The following is a 17,726-nucleotide window of genomic DNA, read 5'->3' as shown; positions in this document are numbered from 1 at the left end:
ATCCCCAATACGGTAATTGAGCTGGGGGTGCTGACTCAGCCGATCTTTCGTGGCGTCTGGCTCGGATCGAAATCTGTAAACATCTCAGGAAAAGCGACGACCAGAATGGCAAATTGAGCCAATTAGGTCCAACAAACTTCATTTCATAAATTGGCTTAGCGGGTGATCCCCATTTTCCAGCGTCGAGGAGCGTCGTTGGTGAAAAAGGAGGTCCTTTGATCGCCCAAGGGACCAACACCCAATAGGGAGCTTCCGGACTCCCCTCCGCGACCCTGAATTATTTTTGATCCCTGGAATCTAGCGGTTCTGTCGTCAAGATGGCGCTTTTTGATTCCGCCCCGCGTGTGTTGCTGGCTGCTACCGCGCTACGCCTGATTCTGCTGGTCTACGGTGGCTGGCAAGATGCCAACTCTGCGGTGAAATACACCGATATCGACTATATGGTGTTCACGGATGCTTCGCGCTATGTTGCTAAGGGCCAACCGCCTTATGCGCGCGACACTTATCGATACACGCCGCTTCTGGCGTGGATGCTTCTTCCGACTGCGTGGGAGGGAAGCGGACCTCTGGCTTCCGTGACTTTTGCATTTGGTAAAATCCTATTTGCATTGGCTGATGTCGTGGCGGGATGGCTCGTCGTTCAGCTTTTGCGCCGGTGCTACCATTTCCCTACTGAGCGGGCGTTGCGTTATGTTGCTGCCGTCTGGTTGTGGAATCCGATGGTCGCGAATATCAGTACCCGCGGTAGTTCGGAGGGTCTGCTGGGGGTCCTTGTTGCGGCGTTACTCTGGGCCACTTTGACTCGGAGGGCTGTTCTAGCGGGTGCAATTCTCGGACTGGCGGTTCACTTTAAGATTTATCCCTTCATCTATGGAGTTTCGATTCTTTGGTGGTGGGATGCCCAGCGTGATGGTGCTGCCCCGGCTAAAAGCTCTAGCCTGCTTTCTCGGGTGCTCGGGTTCATCACCCCTTCGCGTGTGATTCTCACCCTCTCTGCACTCGTCACTTTTATTGTCTTGAACGCTGTCATGTATCTTCAGTACGGCATACCATTCTTGCATCACACGTTCTTCCACCATCTCACACGCATTGATCACCGGCACAATTTCTCGCCTTACAGCACTCTGCTCTATCTTGCGTCTGCAGGTGAAGCTAGCTATCGCTTTGAGACGCTTGCCTTCCTTCCTCAACTTTTGCTTGCAGTCGCTGCTATTCCGTTGGTTTTGGCGAAGAGGAGTCTGGCAACGGCTATGCTTGCGCAGACCTTTGCTTTTGTTACGTTTAACAAAGTCTGCACTAGCCAGGTAAGTCCCGCGATATTTTGTTATTTGATCGGAGTTAATTTGGACAACAGTATTTTATCTGGTATTTGATTCTCCTTCCATTCTACCTGCCGTCATCTTCGCTGATGCGGAAGCCCACTTTGGGCATTACGGCCGCTGTTTTCTGGATCCTGGGCCAGGTATGTTTTGCTATATTCTTTACTCCGCAGTCCTTGCTAATTGCGTTATGCAGGCACTCTGGCTTTCTCAAGGGTACAATCTGGAATTCCTTGGTCTGTCTGCCTTTGTTCCCGGCCTCTTTTTGTCCTCGCTTTTCTTTTTTGGTGTTAATGTGTGGATTCTCGGCATCATCGTCCGGGATGGGGGCAATGACAAAAACGGGGAGATTGACCTTCAGCCGGGGAAATGAAAGAGCTTCTGCGGTCTTGTACATAGCTCCATTATATCAAAATTGTAGGGCTTTGCTCGGGGGCATGCATATTGATTTTGACTAACGGCGGTAAATTCGTCAGTTCTATTGAGATGAGCTCTCTAAGCGGCTACAATGGAAAGCACAGGCGGGATACACTAAACAACCCTAGTTCATTGGAAACCCCCTGTTCCGTTGTCATTTTTGAACAATCGTATCTGGAACGTTATAGAAGGCTAAGGTGTCATCTAGTCAGAACGAACTGACCGATGCGCATCAATGCTATAAACTCCGTCCCTCTTATTGTATACTGCATCTGAACAATTTGCAACGTCTTGTCGTTATTGTTGTCAGCTATTATCGTTCCACTCGATAGACCAGCCATGGTGGAATTTACTTCACCAGTGTGACAAGTCCACCATTGACAGTAATACCGTTAACGGGAAAGGCGAGAAAAAGGTACTTTTGTCAGGACCTGAAGAGACCTGGCCTCTCTTCTCACTGGCAAAGAATCCAACTTGTTACCGGCGGTATAGAGTAGGGTGCGACTAGTGGAAAAGAACCCTTTTGGCGCATCCATAGCGCATCCTGCTATGGGTAAGCAACTACTTGAAAGTCAACTGCCATGTGCGGCGTACTCTACCTCCATATGAAATCGTCATTTAGAGTGTACAAAGTAGATTATTAGTTCTCGATACATACTTATCTACGACAGGCTTTCTGGGCTTATGGCTGCGACAATGGGCAATGCAGAGTGACCGATAACACTTTAGTAGTGTGGTCCTTACATTGTAGGCGGCAAGGCAGGAACCGATGTTATACTTGGACTTGTTCAATTTTTTTTAAATCCCATCAGGCAGAATTCCAGGAAGAAGATTCCCTCAGCTAGTCTATATTGTCGCACACCAAGCCTCGGCCATTGATAGGAATCCAAACGATGATACTCAATGGAAAGTATCACTGAAGCAATGCGCCTCACTTTTACAGACCCTGTGTGATAGGCAATAACTAGATCGCTGCACTGCCACTTCTAGCAAGGCATACTGGAATTACTTGTTTTGGCCCCCGCGCTCAGCCGCACTTAGCGCATCGGCCCACTTTGCCTGGAAGTCTTAGCTCGATTGCCTTGAAAAGACCGAGTTCCCCCACTTTGAGGGGTAATTCTGGTTCAATATTCGTTGAAAAATGGTTGACCCGATCTCTATCATCTCGCTAGTGGATCTTTGTTTGAAGTAAGCTGCACCTCAATATCGACTAGACTGTTATACATCACACCCTGAAACTGACTACAAGGCGAACACAGGACAGGGAAGCAGTTATGGGACCTCTGCTCCGCATTCAAGCATGCAAGGGAGGATATCGCCGGGCAGATTCTTCGAGTAAAGAATTACTGGATGCGCGCAAACTTGCAACTTGCAACCGTCAAAACAATCGCCCACGAGTTGCACGAGGACCACCAGAAGGTTATCTACGAGACTATCGACATGCTTAATAGCAGGCTGAAAGCTGCTGCGATCAACATCGAATACACTATGAAGAGGGAGCGCAACGGGATAGAGGGGAAATTTAGTCGCGTCAAGTATATGATGTCTCGACAAAGTATCGACAAATCGGTCGATGACCTCGAGCGATGGCAGACAATATTTGATCCATCTTGGTACCTGGCGATGAGTCGGGTAGGACCTCTGGTCGAAAATCAGCTATCTGAATGGAAACAATCCCCAGTCGAATATTGTCGAGCTGCTGTCTCCTCGGCTGAATCGCTCAGGTCAGCGGTAAAAATCACGTCAAACGGAGAGGTGCCCAGAGAGAAAGTTCTTCTTCCAGAAGCATTCCTCCAGACCCTTGGTGCACTGGATATCCCTCTTTCTTCGGCCCAGCTAGGCACGCGTGAAGATAAGGGCCAGATGCTCATCATGGAGAAAGTTCAGCCTCTTCCTGGACTCAATGCAAATGATCTAGACAAGAATTGTCGGGATCTCGCACGGCGACTCATCAGGTCGAATCCTCTTGAATTTGGATTGCTGAGTTGCAAAGGTTATATGAAGCACCGAGATCAACCTCTGAATCGTGCCTATGGCGACACATTCACACTCTTATTCCGAGTCCCTGATGGATTCGTCCAGCCTCGAACTCTTCGCAGTCGTCTTATGGAATTGAAGCCAACGGAATCTCTCACAGATCGGTTTAGATTGGCGACTGAACTCGCCAGAGCTGTCAGTTGTGTGCATTCATTCGGATTCGTCCACAAGAACATAAGACCGGAGACTATATTGTTGTTGACCAATACCAAGTCCTCGTCCGAGTCCGCCTTTCTCATCGGATTCGATAGTTTCAGAATGGCAACGGGCAAAACCCTGCGCAAAGGCGAGCTTGCCTGGGAGCGATGTCTTTATCAACATCCGGACCGAATTGGGTCATCTGTCTCGGAAGATTATATCATGCACCACGACATCTACAGTCTGGGTGTGTGCCTGCTGGAGATTGGTTTGTGGGAACCTCTTGTGACCTACGAGGATCCGAATATGCCGCTTCCCAGAAATGGAGCCCATCCCGCGGCCTCCCGAGCTTCATTCTTGGAGGAAGTTGGAGACTCGTACTACTTCAAAGACCAGCTCTTGTCATTGGCACGAGGCGAGCTACAGCAACGGATGGGTACGCGGTACTCTGAAGTTGTGGTCACCTGCTTGACTTGCCTGGATCTGGATAATGAGGACTTTGGTGACGAGACCGAATTCCAAGATGAGGATGGCATCGAGGTTGGTGTGAGGTATATCGAGAAGGTAAGTGCCAGCGGAAAGCACCATGTGTGTCTCTTATTTAAACTAATATGACGGCAGGTCACAATGCGATTGAACAGTGTCTGCGTCTAATATGCTGGGCAGACAACTGTATTTGAATGATTCTGTTTCTCGGTGTGCTACGGCTAGATAGGTTTCTGCCCTTGAGCAGTACTGAACGTAATATCAAAACCAGGCATAGCATGATTATTTTTGTGATGATTCTTGTTATTCAGTCTTTTCTCAAGATGGCGCAGAGACCAATCTCCTTTGAATTTTCTAAATCATGAGGTTTCCTTTCTCTCGTGGTAGACGATGGATCTTGCTAGCCGCGGGCGAGAATTGCCACCAACGGAAACAACCCAGTTGGCCAATCTCGCACCGAAATTCCGTAGCCATCATACTACGCGACGTTCATAGACCCAGATTGACACTATACTTACTTGGCGACCATTCGGAATTTAGAACTTATGCTCTCGGTGAATTAGGCTGCTTATGGTGGGGTAGATCCAACTTAAAACTCACGACGATCGTCATCCAAATAAATTACCGAGTGGATATTTCCGAGGTAATCCTAAACTTTATCAAGGCTGTTGCTCCCAAGCCGCAATCCAGATTAGAATGACATGAATTACACACATTCATGCAAATCGACTAACTTGATTAAGAAGCTCCTACCTTACTACTTGGACCACGGTTGAAATTTCCCCTATTTCCATCAATAATGCCTCTGTTCTCAACTTTAGCATCCCTCCAGTCGATGCCCCCATCAGCCGTTGGAAATGGCAGCTCAGCTATTATTCTAGCTGGGGGCTTTATCTTAGCTGTCAGTTGCACCCGATGCCACTCCTTTCCTAGTGTATGCTGAGCGCCGAACAGCCCCTATGCGCATTCGCTGTCTATATGATCTATAATCTCTACTTCCACCCGCTTGCCTCATATCCCGGCCCGAGGCTCAATGCAGCAACACCATTTCCGCTATATCGCGCCATCTTGGGTGGAGAATTACCAATGTATACGGAAAAATTGCATGAGAAATATGGCGAGGTTGTTCGCATCGCTCCAGGCGAAGTGACCTTTATCAATCCGGATGCATGGAAAGACATCTACGCCATTCGCCCAGGTAAAGCCCAAAAGCCCAAAGACCAGCGCCATGTGTCGGTAGGACCAAACCATATCCCTAGTATTTTGAGAACAGATGATCAGACACATGCGAGATACCGTCGATCCCTCTCGCACGGCTTCTCCGAGTCTAGTCTTCAGAAGCAGGAAGTTATAGTTAAGGGCTACATCGACATGTTGATCCAGCGCTTGCACGAACTCTCCAAGCCTGGAAGTACGGTAGTTGATATGACAAACTGGTACAACTACACGACATTCGATATCATTGGCGATCTTGCCTTTGGTGAATCCTTCGGCTGTCTCGAGAACTCCAAGTATCACTTCTGGGTATCCGTCATCTTTAGCCACTTCCGAACTGCAGCATGGGCTAATATCATGCGCCGTGTGCCCTTCGGCCAATACCTGATGAAATGGATCGTTCCGAAGAAAGTGCAAGTGGAAAAGAAGGCACAGAATAAAATGACTCACGAAAAGGTTCGAGCCCGTATTAATTCTGGTGACAACGGCCGACCCGATTTCTTGAGCAATGTTCTCAAGCAGCCTGTCGAGAAGGGCATGACTGAGGGCGAGCTGGTTTCTAATTCCTACGTGCTGATCATTGCCGGCTCGGAGACCACCGCTACATTACTGTCTGGTGTGACATACTATATCCTTACGGTACCTGGTGTTATGGATAAGCTGAAAGCAGAGATTCAAGGAGCATTTGTGACGGAAGAGGAGATTACTTGGTCGGCGGTTAACCAACTTCCGTACACACTAGCTGTGTTGAATGAGGGTTTGCGGATGTATCCACCTGTTCCCTTTGGTTTCCCCCGCATGGTTGAGGGCAAAGGCGATTTTGTTTGCGGTCGATGGGTCCCTGGAGGAGTGAATAAACCCTTCCCAGTCCCTTTGTTCCGGAGAGGATTTCTAACGTACAATACTGCAGACATCCATTGGAGTACCTATTCTAGCCGCTAGTCGGTCCGACGCCAACTTCCATAAGTCTAGGGAATTCATCCCCGAAAGATTTATGGGAGAACCCGAGTTCGAGTCCGATAAGAGGAATGCAGTGCAACCATTCAGTGTGGGACCTCGCAACTGCTTAGGTCGAAAGTAGGTTGACTACACGCATTTTGATCCCAGTATCCGTTACGTGGTTATCTTTCACTAATCTTCAATAGCCTGGCATATGCGGAAATGCGACTGATTCTGGCTCGTATGATCTGGAATTTCGATATGGAAATCTCCCCGGATTCCATGAACTGGATAAACCAAAAGGCATATGTCGTGTGGGAAAAGCCCGCCCTAAATGTAAAATTGGCACCAGTGGTACACGCTTAAGTGGATGGTGGCCTTGCAATTCTGTATGAGCTCAAGCTAAATTGTCTTCAAGCTATGGCACACAAGAATCAAATGACAATTGGGAAGACAGGAAGTATGTCCTTGTGAACGGATATTTGAGAAGAGAACAAGATGCGTGAACTACATAGAGAGACCACACAATACGCCATGATATGACGGTCGTAGATGCTCTAGACCTTGACCTCGTTGTGACCATCTACCTGAAACTTGAGCTCGTTATCCTCCTCATGCTTAATCTCGCCATTTGCGTTCTCCTCGGCATCCTCAAAAAGGGAGTTGTACCACGAGATAGAGTTCTCCCGATCAAGTCGTGTTGCGCGGCCATCAAAGACATGCTGCAAGACGACATCATGCTGGCCACGAAGATGGTTTCGCAGATTTGTGGTGCTGCAGAATGCAATCTAGAGAAATGGAAATGCGCTTATTATGGGTTTTCACCAAGAGATTTTGATGGACAGATCATGATAGGACTCACCTTGGCTCGGGGGCAGTTCGGCATGCGGCAGTAGACCTCCCCGCGGACGACGATCACATTGCCGGTTTCTGCGTCCTGTTGTCTCGTAAATAAGATCACTCAGTAATCAGTTTGAGTAGTCAGGTCGGTTGTTTTGGGCATTTCGAGATGTACTCACGGTGTCATATGGGGGCAGTCTCAGCTCGCCCACGGGGACGGCTCGCTTGTACATATCGTACGCATCACACTTGGCAAGGAACGGAGGGGAGCGGGATTTCTTCATCGTGAGTCAACTCGAATGTGATATTTGTAGAGGATTGGAGAAAGGACTAGGAGGGAAAGTGGATTTGCCAGACGTGTCTGGGGTGTTGTCGTGTCGAGAGGCGAAGAGGAAGAGAGAAGAAAAATATGAGGAAGGCATATCGATTGTTTGCCATCTCAGGGCCCTTCCTAAAAAGACTGAAACCCATCAAATACTGAGATAAATCCTCTGGAGTGTGCGCTGAAACACAGAATGGTATAAATAATGGTTTACCGGGTATATATAGGGATCTGTCTACGAACGGGAGGGGGACGAGCATCCGCAATCCGACTTACTGCTGAGGACTATTAGGATACGGAGGGACCCATGGGGCTCCATGGGGCTGATGATAAGTCATCAGCCAGAGAGATTAAAGATATAATACCAAGAGGTTCATGCTAACATGCCTAGAGGTAACGAGGACCGTATAGAGCGACTTGGGGTCTCACTAGAGATTTACGAGCAAGGTGTAGCATAAGAGTGACCAAGTCAAGACACTACAGCTAAAATTGGCCATGGTACAATAAAAGGAGATATCTTCTTCCCTTAACTCCTCGATATTCATCTCGATAGGCCCGCTATAAATGGAGTTCACGGTCCATAGAACGCCAGCAAAGAATGGGCCAGGAACGACACTTTGGTCACGACGAACGATGGTCCAAGAAAGAGTCATATCTGGCTGGATGATTCCCTGGTCTCTAGATTCAAGAAGTTTAGATTACGACTATATTCGACAGAGGAATTCCACAAGGGCGTTTAACACTGGTGGATAATGATATTGACGAGGGTATCGATGCAACATAATACAAAAGCCACTTGGTGGTGTTGGGCAGTTTAAGAAAGCTTCCAATCCTACATGCTACCGTTTGCGTCTGAATCTGAATCGAGGCTCTTCATCACTGTCTGAGCCCCGAGTCTCTCGTGGCCGCTTCTGACTGCGACTACGAGATGGTGCAGATTGTGATTCAGGGGCCGGATCTGGAGTCGCCGAGGGCTGAATCGACACTTCAGATCGAGATGCGGCACGATCCTCGCGCGTTGAGGGTTGCCGGAGTTCTCGGTCTTCGTGGTCGGTGCTCTGGCTCACCTCGGGAGTCTTGTTGGTGCTAACCCAGTAGTGTTCTCCGATGCCAAAGTCCTTGCGAGTGACCTCTTCCAGCGGAACGATCACGCTCTGAATGCGTTGGCGAGCATGTAGTGGTTCGCCCTTTCGTCGGAATCGCTTGAAATTCTTGCGGCCATTCCATCGATCGTCCCATCGATCGGAGTTCTCGTGCTCTCGTACAACGGGCTCTCGCACAGGGATGTCCATCTCTTCCACGATGGCAAGATTCCGCAATTTTTCAACATCCACATCCTGAGACAGGTGACGATCTTCCTCAGCCTGTCGCTGTTGCTCCTCCTCTTCCTCTTGGCGGTGTTTTCGTGCAGCTTCTCTGACATCCAGTTTTGCGCGTTTCGGCTTTGGAGTGGCTTCCGATTTCACGCGCGCGTCGATGCTTCCTTGCCGATCCTCGCCCATTTCTGCGCGGCGGCGCTTCATAGCTCGTGCACCAGGCAGTAAATCTGCAACAGCATCATTCTCCTCCTGATCTTCTACCGTGCTGACGGCCTGACTGGGTTCATCGGGCTGTATGGGCTCCAGGTCCATGGCTTGAGTAGCGGGTATATCTTGCCCATCATCATCGGGAGTATAAACAGGGACGGATTCCATATCAAAGCCGTCGTCGAAAGCCTTCATCTTGCTCACGTACTTGCGTGCCCGTGGAGCAGGTCTTTGGGTTGTGGCTGGGGCAGCTTCTTCAGAAGGCGGAGATACTGAGACGGGCTGATCAGTAGAGGGCTTTCTTGACGGCTCAGGCACTGCTGGAGTAGAAGTCTGGGTCTCTCCTTCCTCGCGAGGAAGTGGGCGACAAAGCGGGGAGGCGTCATTGCCCAAAATGGCATCCAAGAACTCACGTTGCTCGATGACTCGCTGGTCTGTCATCAAGGCAACTTCATTACCCAGGTCGATAGACCAGGGCTCGAATTCTCCTTTGGAACGGAACCGGACAAGCACGACGCCGCCCGCTTCCTCTCTCTCCGCACCAACGCCTTTGTGACCAGCAGCCGACCTCATGAATTGTACTATTTCTTCCGCTGTAGTTTCACCATCTTTAATTTGGTAGATCAAAGCCTTGCCCTGCCCATTGTTGATCGCCGCTTGCAAATTCTCGAATTGAGAAGGGTCTCCGAACACAAACGTATACCCTTCAAAGACATTCAGACGCGACGGATTGGGTGCAAACGCCGCCGCAGGACGACTGATCGGCTCGTTACCCGCGGGTGGGAGGTGTTCCGTTGGGTCTGGCCAGGCAGAGTCGAAATCAATTTCCAGCGGAGACGCGGATGCGTCATTCTCCAGGTCACTGGGAGTAGTCGCATAGACGAGCGCGTCAATATAGGAGTTCTGGACAATGTATTTGCCGTTGATCAGGGCCTGGAGTCCCTTGGCCGTATTTCGTTTGCTCTGCACGACGTGTGTTGTTTGGCCGACTAGGTAAGGGATGATGGTTTTAATGTCGAGGCTCTCGAGACGAGCACGGACTTTGGCCAAAGGATCTTCCACCCTCATCTCCTTGGATGAAAACGAGAAGCTGAGGACGACTGGCTGCCATTTGATTCTGGAAAAGATTGTCAGCCACAAGCGCAGCGCAGGGAAAGCCAAGTTACGTACCGCAAGGCATGTGGATAGTGCCCAAGCAAGATGCTGTGTTCATCTCCTGCAAGTGCATGCTTGCCTTTGATCTTTTCGCCATTCACCACAGTACCTCGACTGGAATCGAGATCTGTTATTGAGATCTTCGTCCTCGAGTGTGTCCGGGTCTATTATCCCAGTCAGCATCTCGCCCGGGCATTGTCATTGTAGCAGCCATACTCCATCGCGGGGTTCAACACTGGACACTTCGATAAGCATATGTTTTCGAGAGATCGACTTATTCGGAATGGCATGACGAACTAGAAGGTATCGCGTGATTAGTTGATGATCACCTCTCTTCAGCTTTCAGAGATAACGTTGTACATACCGTCATCCACCAGGATGCGCCCAAAGAGATACTGCTTCCCGGGACGCAGCCATAACCGCTTCCCTGCGAGTCAAGGTCAGCAACGTCTGTATCCCTCAGCTTCCACCTCTGCCAAACTCCACGATAACTCACCGCTCAGAAAATCCCCAGCCGAGTCCAAGATCCACATGGAGAATCGTTGCTGAGGGACAAGCGGAGGCCGCCCGCACACGTGAAGCGGTAACGCGTGGGCACGTGACTAGGCGTCACTCTCTTTTGGCGGGTGCTGCCTGCGTCGAATCACTCTGGTCAAACTCAACTGACTTGATTAATTCGATTTTCTCACTGTGCTATCTGATGGCACATCTGGGATAATGGTCTCTCAGGATGGGGCCGCAGATGAGAAGTCAGAGCCGCCGAAGGGCGAAGAAGACTTTGAAACGCTAAAGTATCAGTTGCTGGGACCCTCTTTAACCAAAGCGGGCCAGGACGCAGTTGATCAGCAAAAGGTGCGTTTTGCGAAACGACGGCCAAAGGTGGTAGAATATCAAAGCTTATGTAGGGTTTCAGGTATCAGAAATTATCTACAATGCCTCCAAAGGATCGAAATTCTTTGATCATGAACAAGAACGCGACCGCAATCTTACAGTCAAGATTCAGCGTATCCTCAAAGAAAAAGCTCGGTTGGAAAAGCTGGACTTGAGTCATGACCTCCGCAAAGCAGATGAGTATCTTGCCGAGCTTGAATTGACTCGTGATCTATCCCAATATATCATCCATGTGGATTGCGATGCTTTCTTCGCGGCCGTCGAGGAACTCGACCGTCCAGAGCTAAAGACGGTTCCCATGGCTGTTGGAAAAGGTGTGCTCACTACCTGCAACTACGAGGCGAGAAAATTTGGAGTACGCAGTGGCATGGCCTCCTTCGTGGCGAAGAAGCTTTGTCCGGAGCTGGTCCTCCTCCCACAAAACTACGAAAAATACACGGCCAAGGCGAAGGAGATTCGCGAAATTATGGCACAGTACGACCCTTTGTTTGAGAGTGCCAGCATTGACGAGGCCTATCTAAATATTACCGCGTTTTGTTCAGAAAATGAACTCGACCCGGAGGAAGCCGTACAACGTATGCGCGCGGAGATTCTGGAGAATACAAAGGTTTCAGTGTCTGCTGGAATTGCCGCCAACGCCAAAATAGCAAAGATATGCTCCAACAAAAACAAGCCGAACGGACAATTCCGAGTGCCCAATGAACGGGCTGCGATCATGGAGTTTATGCGAGAGCTACCAGTTCGCAAGGTTAATGGAGTCGGTCGAGTATTCGAACGAGAGCTGGATTCGATTGGCATCAAAACGTGTGGAGACATCTATCCACAGCGTGCTTTATTGACCAAACTATTTGGCGAAAAAGCATTCCAATTTCTAGCTCAGTGCTACCTCGGTCTCGGACGGACGAAGATTGAGCCCGTTGAGACCCACGAACGAAAGAGTGTAAGTACGGAGACTACATTTCATGCCATCGACGACAAGGAAGAGCTCCGAAAGAAGCTGCGCTGGGCAGCAGACGAGCTAGCTCAAGATCTAGCTCGAACGCAATTCAAAGGTCGCACACTTTGCTTGAAAGTGAAACTTCACACATTTGAAGTTCTCACTCGACAAACGGCGCCGCCACGGGCTGTGTACCGAGCAAATGACCTTTATGCCTTCGCCTTGCCCATGCTGGCCAAATTGGAGAAGGAAATCCCGGGCATGAAGCTGCGACTCTTGGGGTTGCGAGTATCAAACTTGGTCAGCACTAAGAAAGTCGGGATCAACTTCTTTGGGGTGCCGGTGCAGACAAAGTCTATCCCAGTTCAGACTCCCGACCCAAGTGCACAATTGTCCGACGCTAATGCAGAGCACGATATTGGAGCTGAAGAGGCCTTCGAGAACGCTGCTCGCCAAGAAAAGCAAGATGAGATGAATGACTTGGAGCAATTAAGTCAAGAGGCAGCTGGCCTTTCTATGACTCCAGACCCTCCAGGTACTGGCAGTACCGAGACCAACGAGAATTTTCCAGTGGAATCGGTTGACCTCCAAGCTGAGCAGTGGGAGTGTCCCATCTGTGGACGACCGCAAGTCGCCGATGATCGAGTCTTCAACGATCATGTGGATTTTTGTCTTTCCAAGCAAACCATTCGTGAAGTCGCCCAAGATACTTTCCACGAAGTCTCCTCGATACCTTCCAACAAGAAGCGCAAAACACCAGCTCAGCAGTCATCTGCAGACTTTGACCCACGGCAGAAACGACTTTTCTTTAATTGAAACTCCACTTGGTCTCTAGAGGGAGAGAGAGCTTGCAGTGCCAGCTAGGCGGACTCTCATGAACCCCATCGCACGCCACTAGCTCTAAACGCATCCCTCCATCCCTTCGGTCAATCCTGTATATAAATGATCGAAGGAACAATAGAAATACATTGACCAAGTCTCTCCCGCACGTCCCGTGCTTTTCAGCTGTGATCGGCCAACCAATTGGATTCTTATCGAGTGGAGCATCGGGAACAACCCCCCTTGTCCCATGGCTTCGCTCCATGCCAGGGTCCTGCATCAGCCTCGCGTCATATTCTCATAGAACAATTAGGGTCATAATCACAAACACATGATCAATCATAGTAGACTCCCAATAATCCAGCTGCATCCCTTCAATAGCTGCTAAACCCCCCCCCCTTGGAATCAATATACTTCGCAAAAACATAACCCCGGGAATGCCTCTTGCGGTGAACATCGCCCTAAACCTAATCGAGCCTGAATGTTTTCGAGTCCCCTCGCCATCCTCCCACCTTCACTTTCTTTACCCCGTTCATCAGGCCACGCATGCGTTCTTCTCTATCTGAATAGATTGAGAGTCAGCTGTTGAGTGTGGCCACCTGTGCCATCATGCCCTGCAGCCTGCGCTGTATCGCGATGCCAGCTTGGATTCCCGCTCCGCAACTATGACCTCCGATAAACAAAACAATGGCCATCTCGCCAAACCATTCACGCCCACCCTCTCGGCAGCCTTTCACCGCACCAGCAAGTCTCCTCTGACCCCGAAACTAGCCAGTCCGAGCCCCGGTCATCCTGTAGCTCGTCGTCTCGCACATCCCGACCACCCCTATTCCACCCCCACCAAGGACGATATCTCCTCGGTCCCTCCGTCCTTTCTGAGCGCAAACGTCACCCCTCGATCGGGTTCACGCACCACCCGCCGCGATGCTGCTTTCCCCTCCCCGACGAATACCACCTCTGCCCACTCTCCACCGGCTCCCTACTCTCAAGCCACGGTCGGCCTGGGTGTCAATGGCGTGCGGAGGACGGAGCGGAGTCCAGCTCGCGGGGTGAAGCTCGAGCAGCCAAGGAGTCTGAGAGCAAAGACATTGACGGCAGAAGGCCAGCAAGTGTCACGCCCTAATTCCTTTACCGATCTCGCATCCAACTCCCCAATGTTCTTCCACGCCTCCGATGCCCGCTCAACCACCTCCTCGGAGGTAGAAGCACCGCCTCGCCAGAAGCAGGCCAAGATGTCCCCGGCTTCGAGCTTCGTCTACGCCAACGGGGACCAAGAACGGCAAGCTTCAACAGAAGACTTTCACTCGACAATCTCCAGTGTCAAGCGCCGCTCTGGCGGTCTCCCTCGCCCTGCTGCACCATCCAGACCCGCTGCTTCTCCTTCTCCTCGTCTCAAATCCCCTCGAATTTCCGATGCCACCTCTACTCCTTCCGACGATACAACTTCTCTACATGGTACAAACCCTGATATGGCACTGGTGGAGAGCATAATGCAACGTTATAGCTCGTCCCCGAGCGTCGTCTCCGAAAGACCGCAACCTCCTTCACTCCGACAACATAGAAAATCATCGAGCGTGGACTCGAACAGTCAGATTCTCACTCCTCCCGAAGGTCTTCGAGCGAGCCCAGTCATTATTTCTAATACGTTGGGTGCCGATGGAATCACACCGGTCATGTCCGATCAAATCCCAACACTACGTCCACGAGTCTTCAGCAATGGCTCTTCCGTTTCGACCGGGCCCCAAATCACCATGCCCCTGAGCCCCGGAAAGTCTGACGGTCCTAGCGATATGGCACTGAATGCGCGGACAGAACGGAAAATTATGGATTTGGAAATTAGCAATTCTTCGCTTTTGGCCATCAATCGGACATTGGAACGAGAGATGCGAAAACAAAACGCAGAATTACGGAGATATCGCCGACTCAGCCGCTCCGGGCGTCTCTCTATGGCCCCTTCGACACGTTCGTTCTCCGGTGCCGCACTATCTACGACTAGTGAACTAGATGAAGAGAATAGCGAGTTTTCGTCAAATCGATCCCAAGATGAATTATACGATTCCAGTGATGAGGACTCAGTTGACGACGAAGGTGTCCTAAGCCCTGATTCCCTCGCAGAGCACGATGCTAAGCACCGCGCTCATGACGAGAAGAAGTTCATGCTTGATCTCGCCCGGCACCAGGAGCTCTTGGTTGACAGCCAGAAACTGAACCAGAGCTTGAAACGGTGCCTCGACTGGACAGAAGAGCTGATCAAAGAAGGCCGAAAAGCTCTTGAATATAATGTCCGTGTCCAGGATGTCGAGCTGGGTGGGCGAGTCTTGTCTCCCGAAGAGCTAGGTGATGTTGGCGAGAGCGGGCGAGGTTTACTCAGTCCTTCCTCCGAATATGCGTCCATTTTCCACCCCAATACCTCAACATTTGACGACTCATTCTTCGACCCAGCAGCACTCCCCTTACCCTCGTCCCCCGGTGGGACTGACTAGTGTTCTAATATGTTCCATTCTTTTGTATCTCTTTGCAAAATACCCCTTGCTATCTCTCTTTTTTACCTGACCCGGTTTTTTCAGCCTGATACAACAGCCTTGTTCTCGTGTATTTGTTCGAATTTTCACTTGTTACCCTATCTCTCCGTCTGTATCAGATATCTCCTCCTTTGGTGGTTCTCTTTCTTAGGCGCTCACAACTATCGTTTCATGGAATGGGGTGCTAGATATCTGTTTTTCACAACAATCTCGACGCGCAGAGCTACACTGCTCTTTTACAATCTCTGATATATACCCAGATCTGCCAGCCTTGTCTGTTCATGTATTCCAAACACTTATGATGCTTTACTACACACCCTGCGATGCTATCAATATCAACCCAATGGCATCTGGTTGACTTTCGTGGTTTTTGACGAACTATCTTTCAGGGACTTCTTCTGTTGCTCTGTTTATACTACTTGAGTAGGGAGAAATTTAGAAACTCAAAATGTCACTAAGTCATTGAATCATACTAGCATTCCATCGTCATCTTTACCTTGTGAACACAACTATTCAATCATGGAAACGGACACTGGCCCATACGCTGCTGCTTGATGCCTTCCTTGATAACCTCGAGTTCCTTCCGGCCCTTGCCCTCGAAATACTTCGGTCCAAGATCAGGAGTGTAGTATCCTTGGGGATAGTACTTGTCGCCATCATCACCAGGGAGCGGCTGCCCCAGTGCCCATTTAAACCAAGCCACCGGTCCCCATCGATTCCAGATAGTGGGCTGCACATAGAAAGGCGCACCTTCGTAGATCAGGACATAATTTCGTCCGTACTTGTTGGGATTCTCCGTGAATACGTCCAGTCGCATGAAGTTCGGGCGGGGAAGAGCCAAGTAGCGTAAGTAAAGCTTGCGCAGTTGGAAAGCCGCAGAGAAAATGGCGCTGAAAAATGCAGGCGGGGGGTCGATCCTGGCAGGACATTTCTTGTTAGTAGATACTCTCTCGGTCGGTTGGATGTGACTTACATCATTGCGCTTCGGAGCCTCTCATCCATCAAGAAAGACACAAAGTAAAGACCCAACGGTTTCATGAACCTTGGCAGATTGTATACCAGTACGTCGATAGTTCGATCCGCAATCTCCTTGTTCCGGGGATGGGGCTTCATATGCTTCACTTCATACCCCAGACTCCAATCTCTAACCTCTTCCAACCAGTGGATTCCATCCCGGAATCCGGTCTTACCAGATGGAAGCGTCTCGTAACTGATACCCAGCGCATCGCCGAGACTCTTCCAGTATGTCCCGACAGCACAGCGCTCCATCTCGGTCATCTCGCGCCATTCGTACATTTTCACGAATCGAATTGGCTCGAGTGCGAAGAGGCTGAGTGTGTAGAGCATGTCGTCTTCGAGGATCTTTCCGCTGGCTCGATAGCCTTGGTGGAGGAATTTAGTTCGGGCTATTGCTGTTTGGGCTCGTTCTGAGTTTGGGTCGAAGGCCATGAATTCGCCGATCAGGGCGCCTGTATCTGCGTATCGCTTGAATGATGTTGCGGGATCGGAGAATTGTGATGTCTTCAGTAACAGAGTTGAAATAGTGGGAATGCCGTATGTCTAAGTTTGGACAAGTTAGTAGCTGGGAAGTATTTGGGCCTTTGGCTAGTACATACCCGGAAGAGAGCAAACTGGAGGGACTTGAGAACGATAAAGGGGAACTCCATTTGCAAGATTGTCTTTTGGATTGTGAAAGCGTCTTGGTCGGTCATCTTGCCCATTGATTCGCGAGTGTTGTAGGCATATTTTTGGTGAAGAACACGACGTCTTTGGAATCTCAGAGTCGAAGCCAGGGCTAGATAGCCGCCGAGCCCAATCAGAGAATAAACCATCAATTTTTCTGGTGAGGCTTGTGGTGCTGTGTGCATAATATTGCCATCGAGAATGGCAGTCATGGTGTCCCAAGCCATGATATAGACTGGAATGTTAAATGAGTATGAATCTCCAATCCTCAGCTGTTATGGTACTTTGATATTTGATTTTTAGTGGGATGGTGCCCAGCAGATTTATATACACGGTATGCATTAAAACGGTTGAAACGATTTGCTTCCATGGCCATCCAAGTAACTAGTTGATGATGACCTTTTGCGATCCGAAGTGTTCTCCGTGAAGTGCTTGCATGAGACAGACACCCATCTATAACGGCAGAGCGGACCGAGGAAT

General features: G+C 49.9%; 8 protein-coding genes across 8 annotated transcripts; 5 read left to right on the top strand and 3 right to left on the bottom strand.

Annotated features, from left to right (window-relative positions):
* Positions 1-317: 317 nt before the first annotated feature.
* N7496_000094 (glycosylphosphatidylinositol-alpha 1,4 mannosyltransferase I) lies at positions 318-1,692 on the top strand (the record flags this gene model as incomplete). Its single annotated transcript, XM_056693025.1, has 3 exons — positions 318-1,304; positions 1,355-1,462; positions 1,516-1,692. The coding sequence occupies 3 exons, from the start codon at positions 318-320 to the stop codon at positions 1,690-1,692; spliced, it is 1,272 nt and encodes a 423-aa protein (XP_056559754.1).
* A 1,185-nt stretch (positions 1,693-2,877) lies between these two features.
* N7496_000093 (uncharacterized protein) lies at positions 2,878-4,565 on the top strand (the record flags this gene model as incomplete). The annotated part of the gene is made up of 3 exons (XM_056693024.1): positions 2,878-2,924; positions 2,996-4,475; positions 4,533-4,565. 3 exons carry the CDS (start codon positions 2,878-2,880, stop codon positions 4,563-4,565), a joined length of 1,560 nt encoding a protein of 519 aa, XP_056559753.1.
* A 631-nt stretch (positions 4,566-5,196) lies between these two features.
* On the top strand, positions 5,197-6,917 carry N7496_000092 (cytochrome P450; the record flags this gene model as incomplete). Its single annotated transcript, XM_056693023.1, has 4 exons — positions 5,197-5,298; positions 5,331-6,461; positions 6,523-6,689; positions 6,758-6,917. 4 exons carry the CDS (start codon positions 5,197-5,199, stop codon positions 6,915-6,917), a joined length of 1,560 nt encoding a protein of 519 aa, XP_056559752.1.
* Positions 6,918-7,108: 191 nt separating this feature from the next.
* N7496_000091 (uncharacterized protein) lies at positions 7,109-7,675 on the bottom strand (the record flags this gene model as incomplete). Its single annotated transcript, XM_056693022.1, has 3 exons — positions 7,109-7,339; positions 7,414-7,488; positions 7,571-7,675. The coding sequence occupies 3 exons, from the start codon at positions 7,673-7,675 to the stop codon at positions 7,109-7,111; spliced, it is 411 nt and encodes a 136-aa protein (XP_056559751.1).
* An 877-nt stretch (positions 7,676-8,552) lies between these two features.
* On the bottom strand, positions 8,553-10,927 carry N7496_000090 (DNA damage response protein RcaA; the record flags this gene model as incomplete). The annotated part of the gene is made up of 5 exons (XM_056693021.1): positions 8,553-10,356; positions 10,410-10,558; positions 10,611-10,690; positions 10,759-10,821; positions 10,891-10,927. The coding sequence occupies 5 exons, from the start codon at positions 10,925-10,927 to the stop codon at positions 8,553-8,555; spliced, it is 2,133 nt and encodes a 710-aa protein (XP_056559750.1).
* A 184-nt stretch (positions 10,928-11,111) lies between these two features.
* N7496_000089 (Y-family DNA polymerase) lies at positions 11,112-13,038 on the top strand (the record flags this gene model as incomplete). Its single annotated transcript, XM_056693020.1, has 2 exons — positions 11,112-11,246; positions 11,308-13,038. The coding sequence occupies 2 exons, from the start codon at positions 11,112-11,114 to the stop codon at positions 13,036-13,038; spliced, it is 1,866 nt and encodes a 621-aa protein (XP_056559749.1).
* Positions 13,039-13,706: 668 nt separating this feature from the next.
* N7496_000088 (uncharacterized protein) lies at positions 13,707-15,524 on the top strand (the record flags this gene model as incomplete). The annotated part of the gene is made up of 1 exon (XM_056693019.1): positions 13,707-15,524. One exon carries the CDS (start codon positions 13,707-13,709, stop codon positions 15,522-15,524), a length of 1,818 nt encoding a protein of 605 aa, XP_056559748.1.
* Positions 15,525-16,080: 556 nt separating this feature from the next.
* Positions 16,081-17,458, bottom strand: N7496_000087 (uncharacterized protein; the record flags this gene model as incomplete). The annotated part of the gene is made up of 3 exons (XM_056693018.1): positions 16,081-16,480; positions 16,537-17,123; positions 17,180-17,458. 3 exons carry the CDS (start codon positions 17,456-17,458, stop codon positions 16,081-16,083), a joined length of 1,266 nt encoding a protein of 421 aa, XP_056559747.1.
* Positions 17,459-17,726: the final 268 nt, after the last annotated feature.

Source organism: Penicillium cataractarum, assembly GCF_028827025.1.
Source record: "Penicillium cataractarum strain IBT 29864 chromosome Unknown utg000001l, whole genome shotgun sequence".
Classification (NCBI taxonomy): Eukaryota; Fungi; Ascomycota; class Eurotiomycetes; order Eurotiales; family Aspergillaceae; genus Penicillium; species Penicillium cataractarum.
Note: the sequence above shows the minus strand (reverse complement) of the source record. Positions and strands in the feature narration are given on the sequence as shown.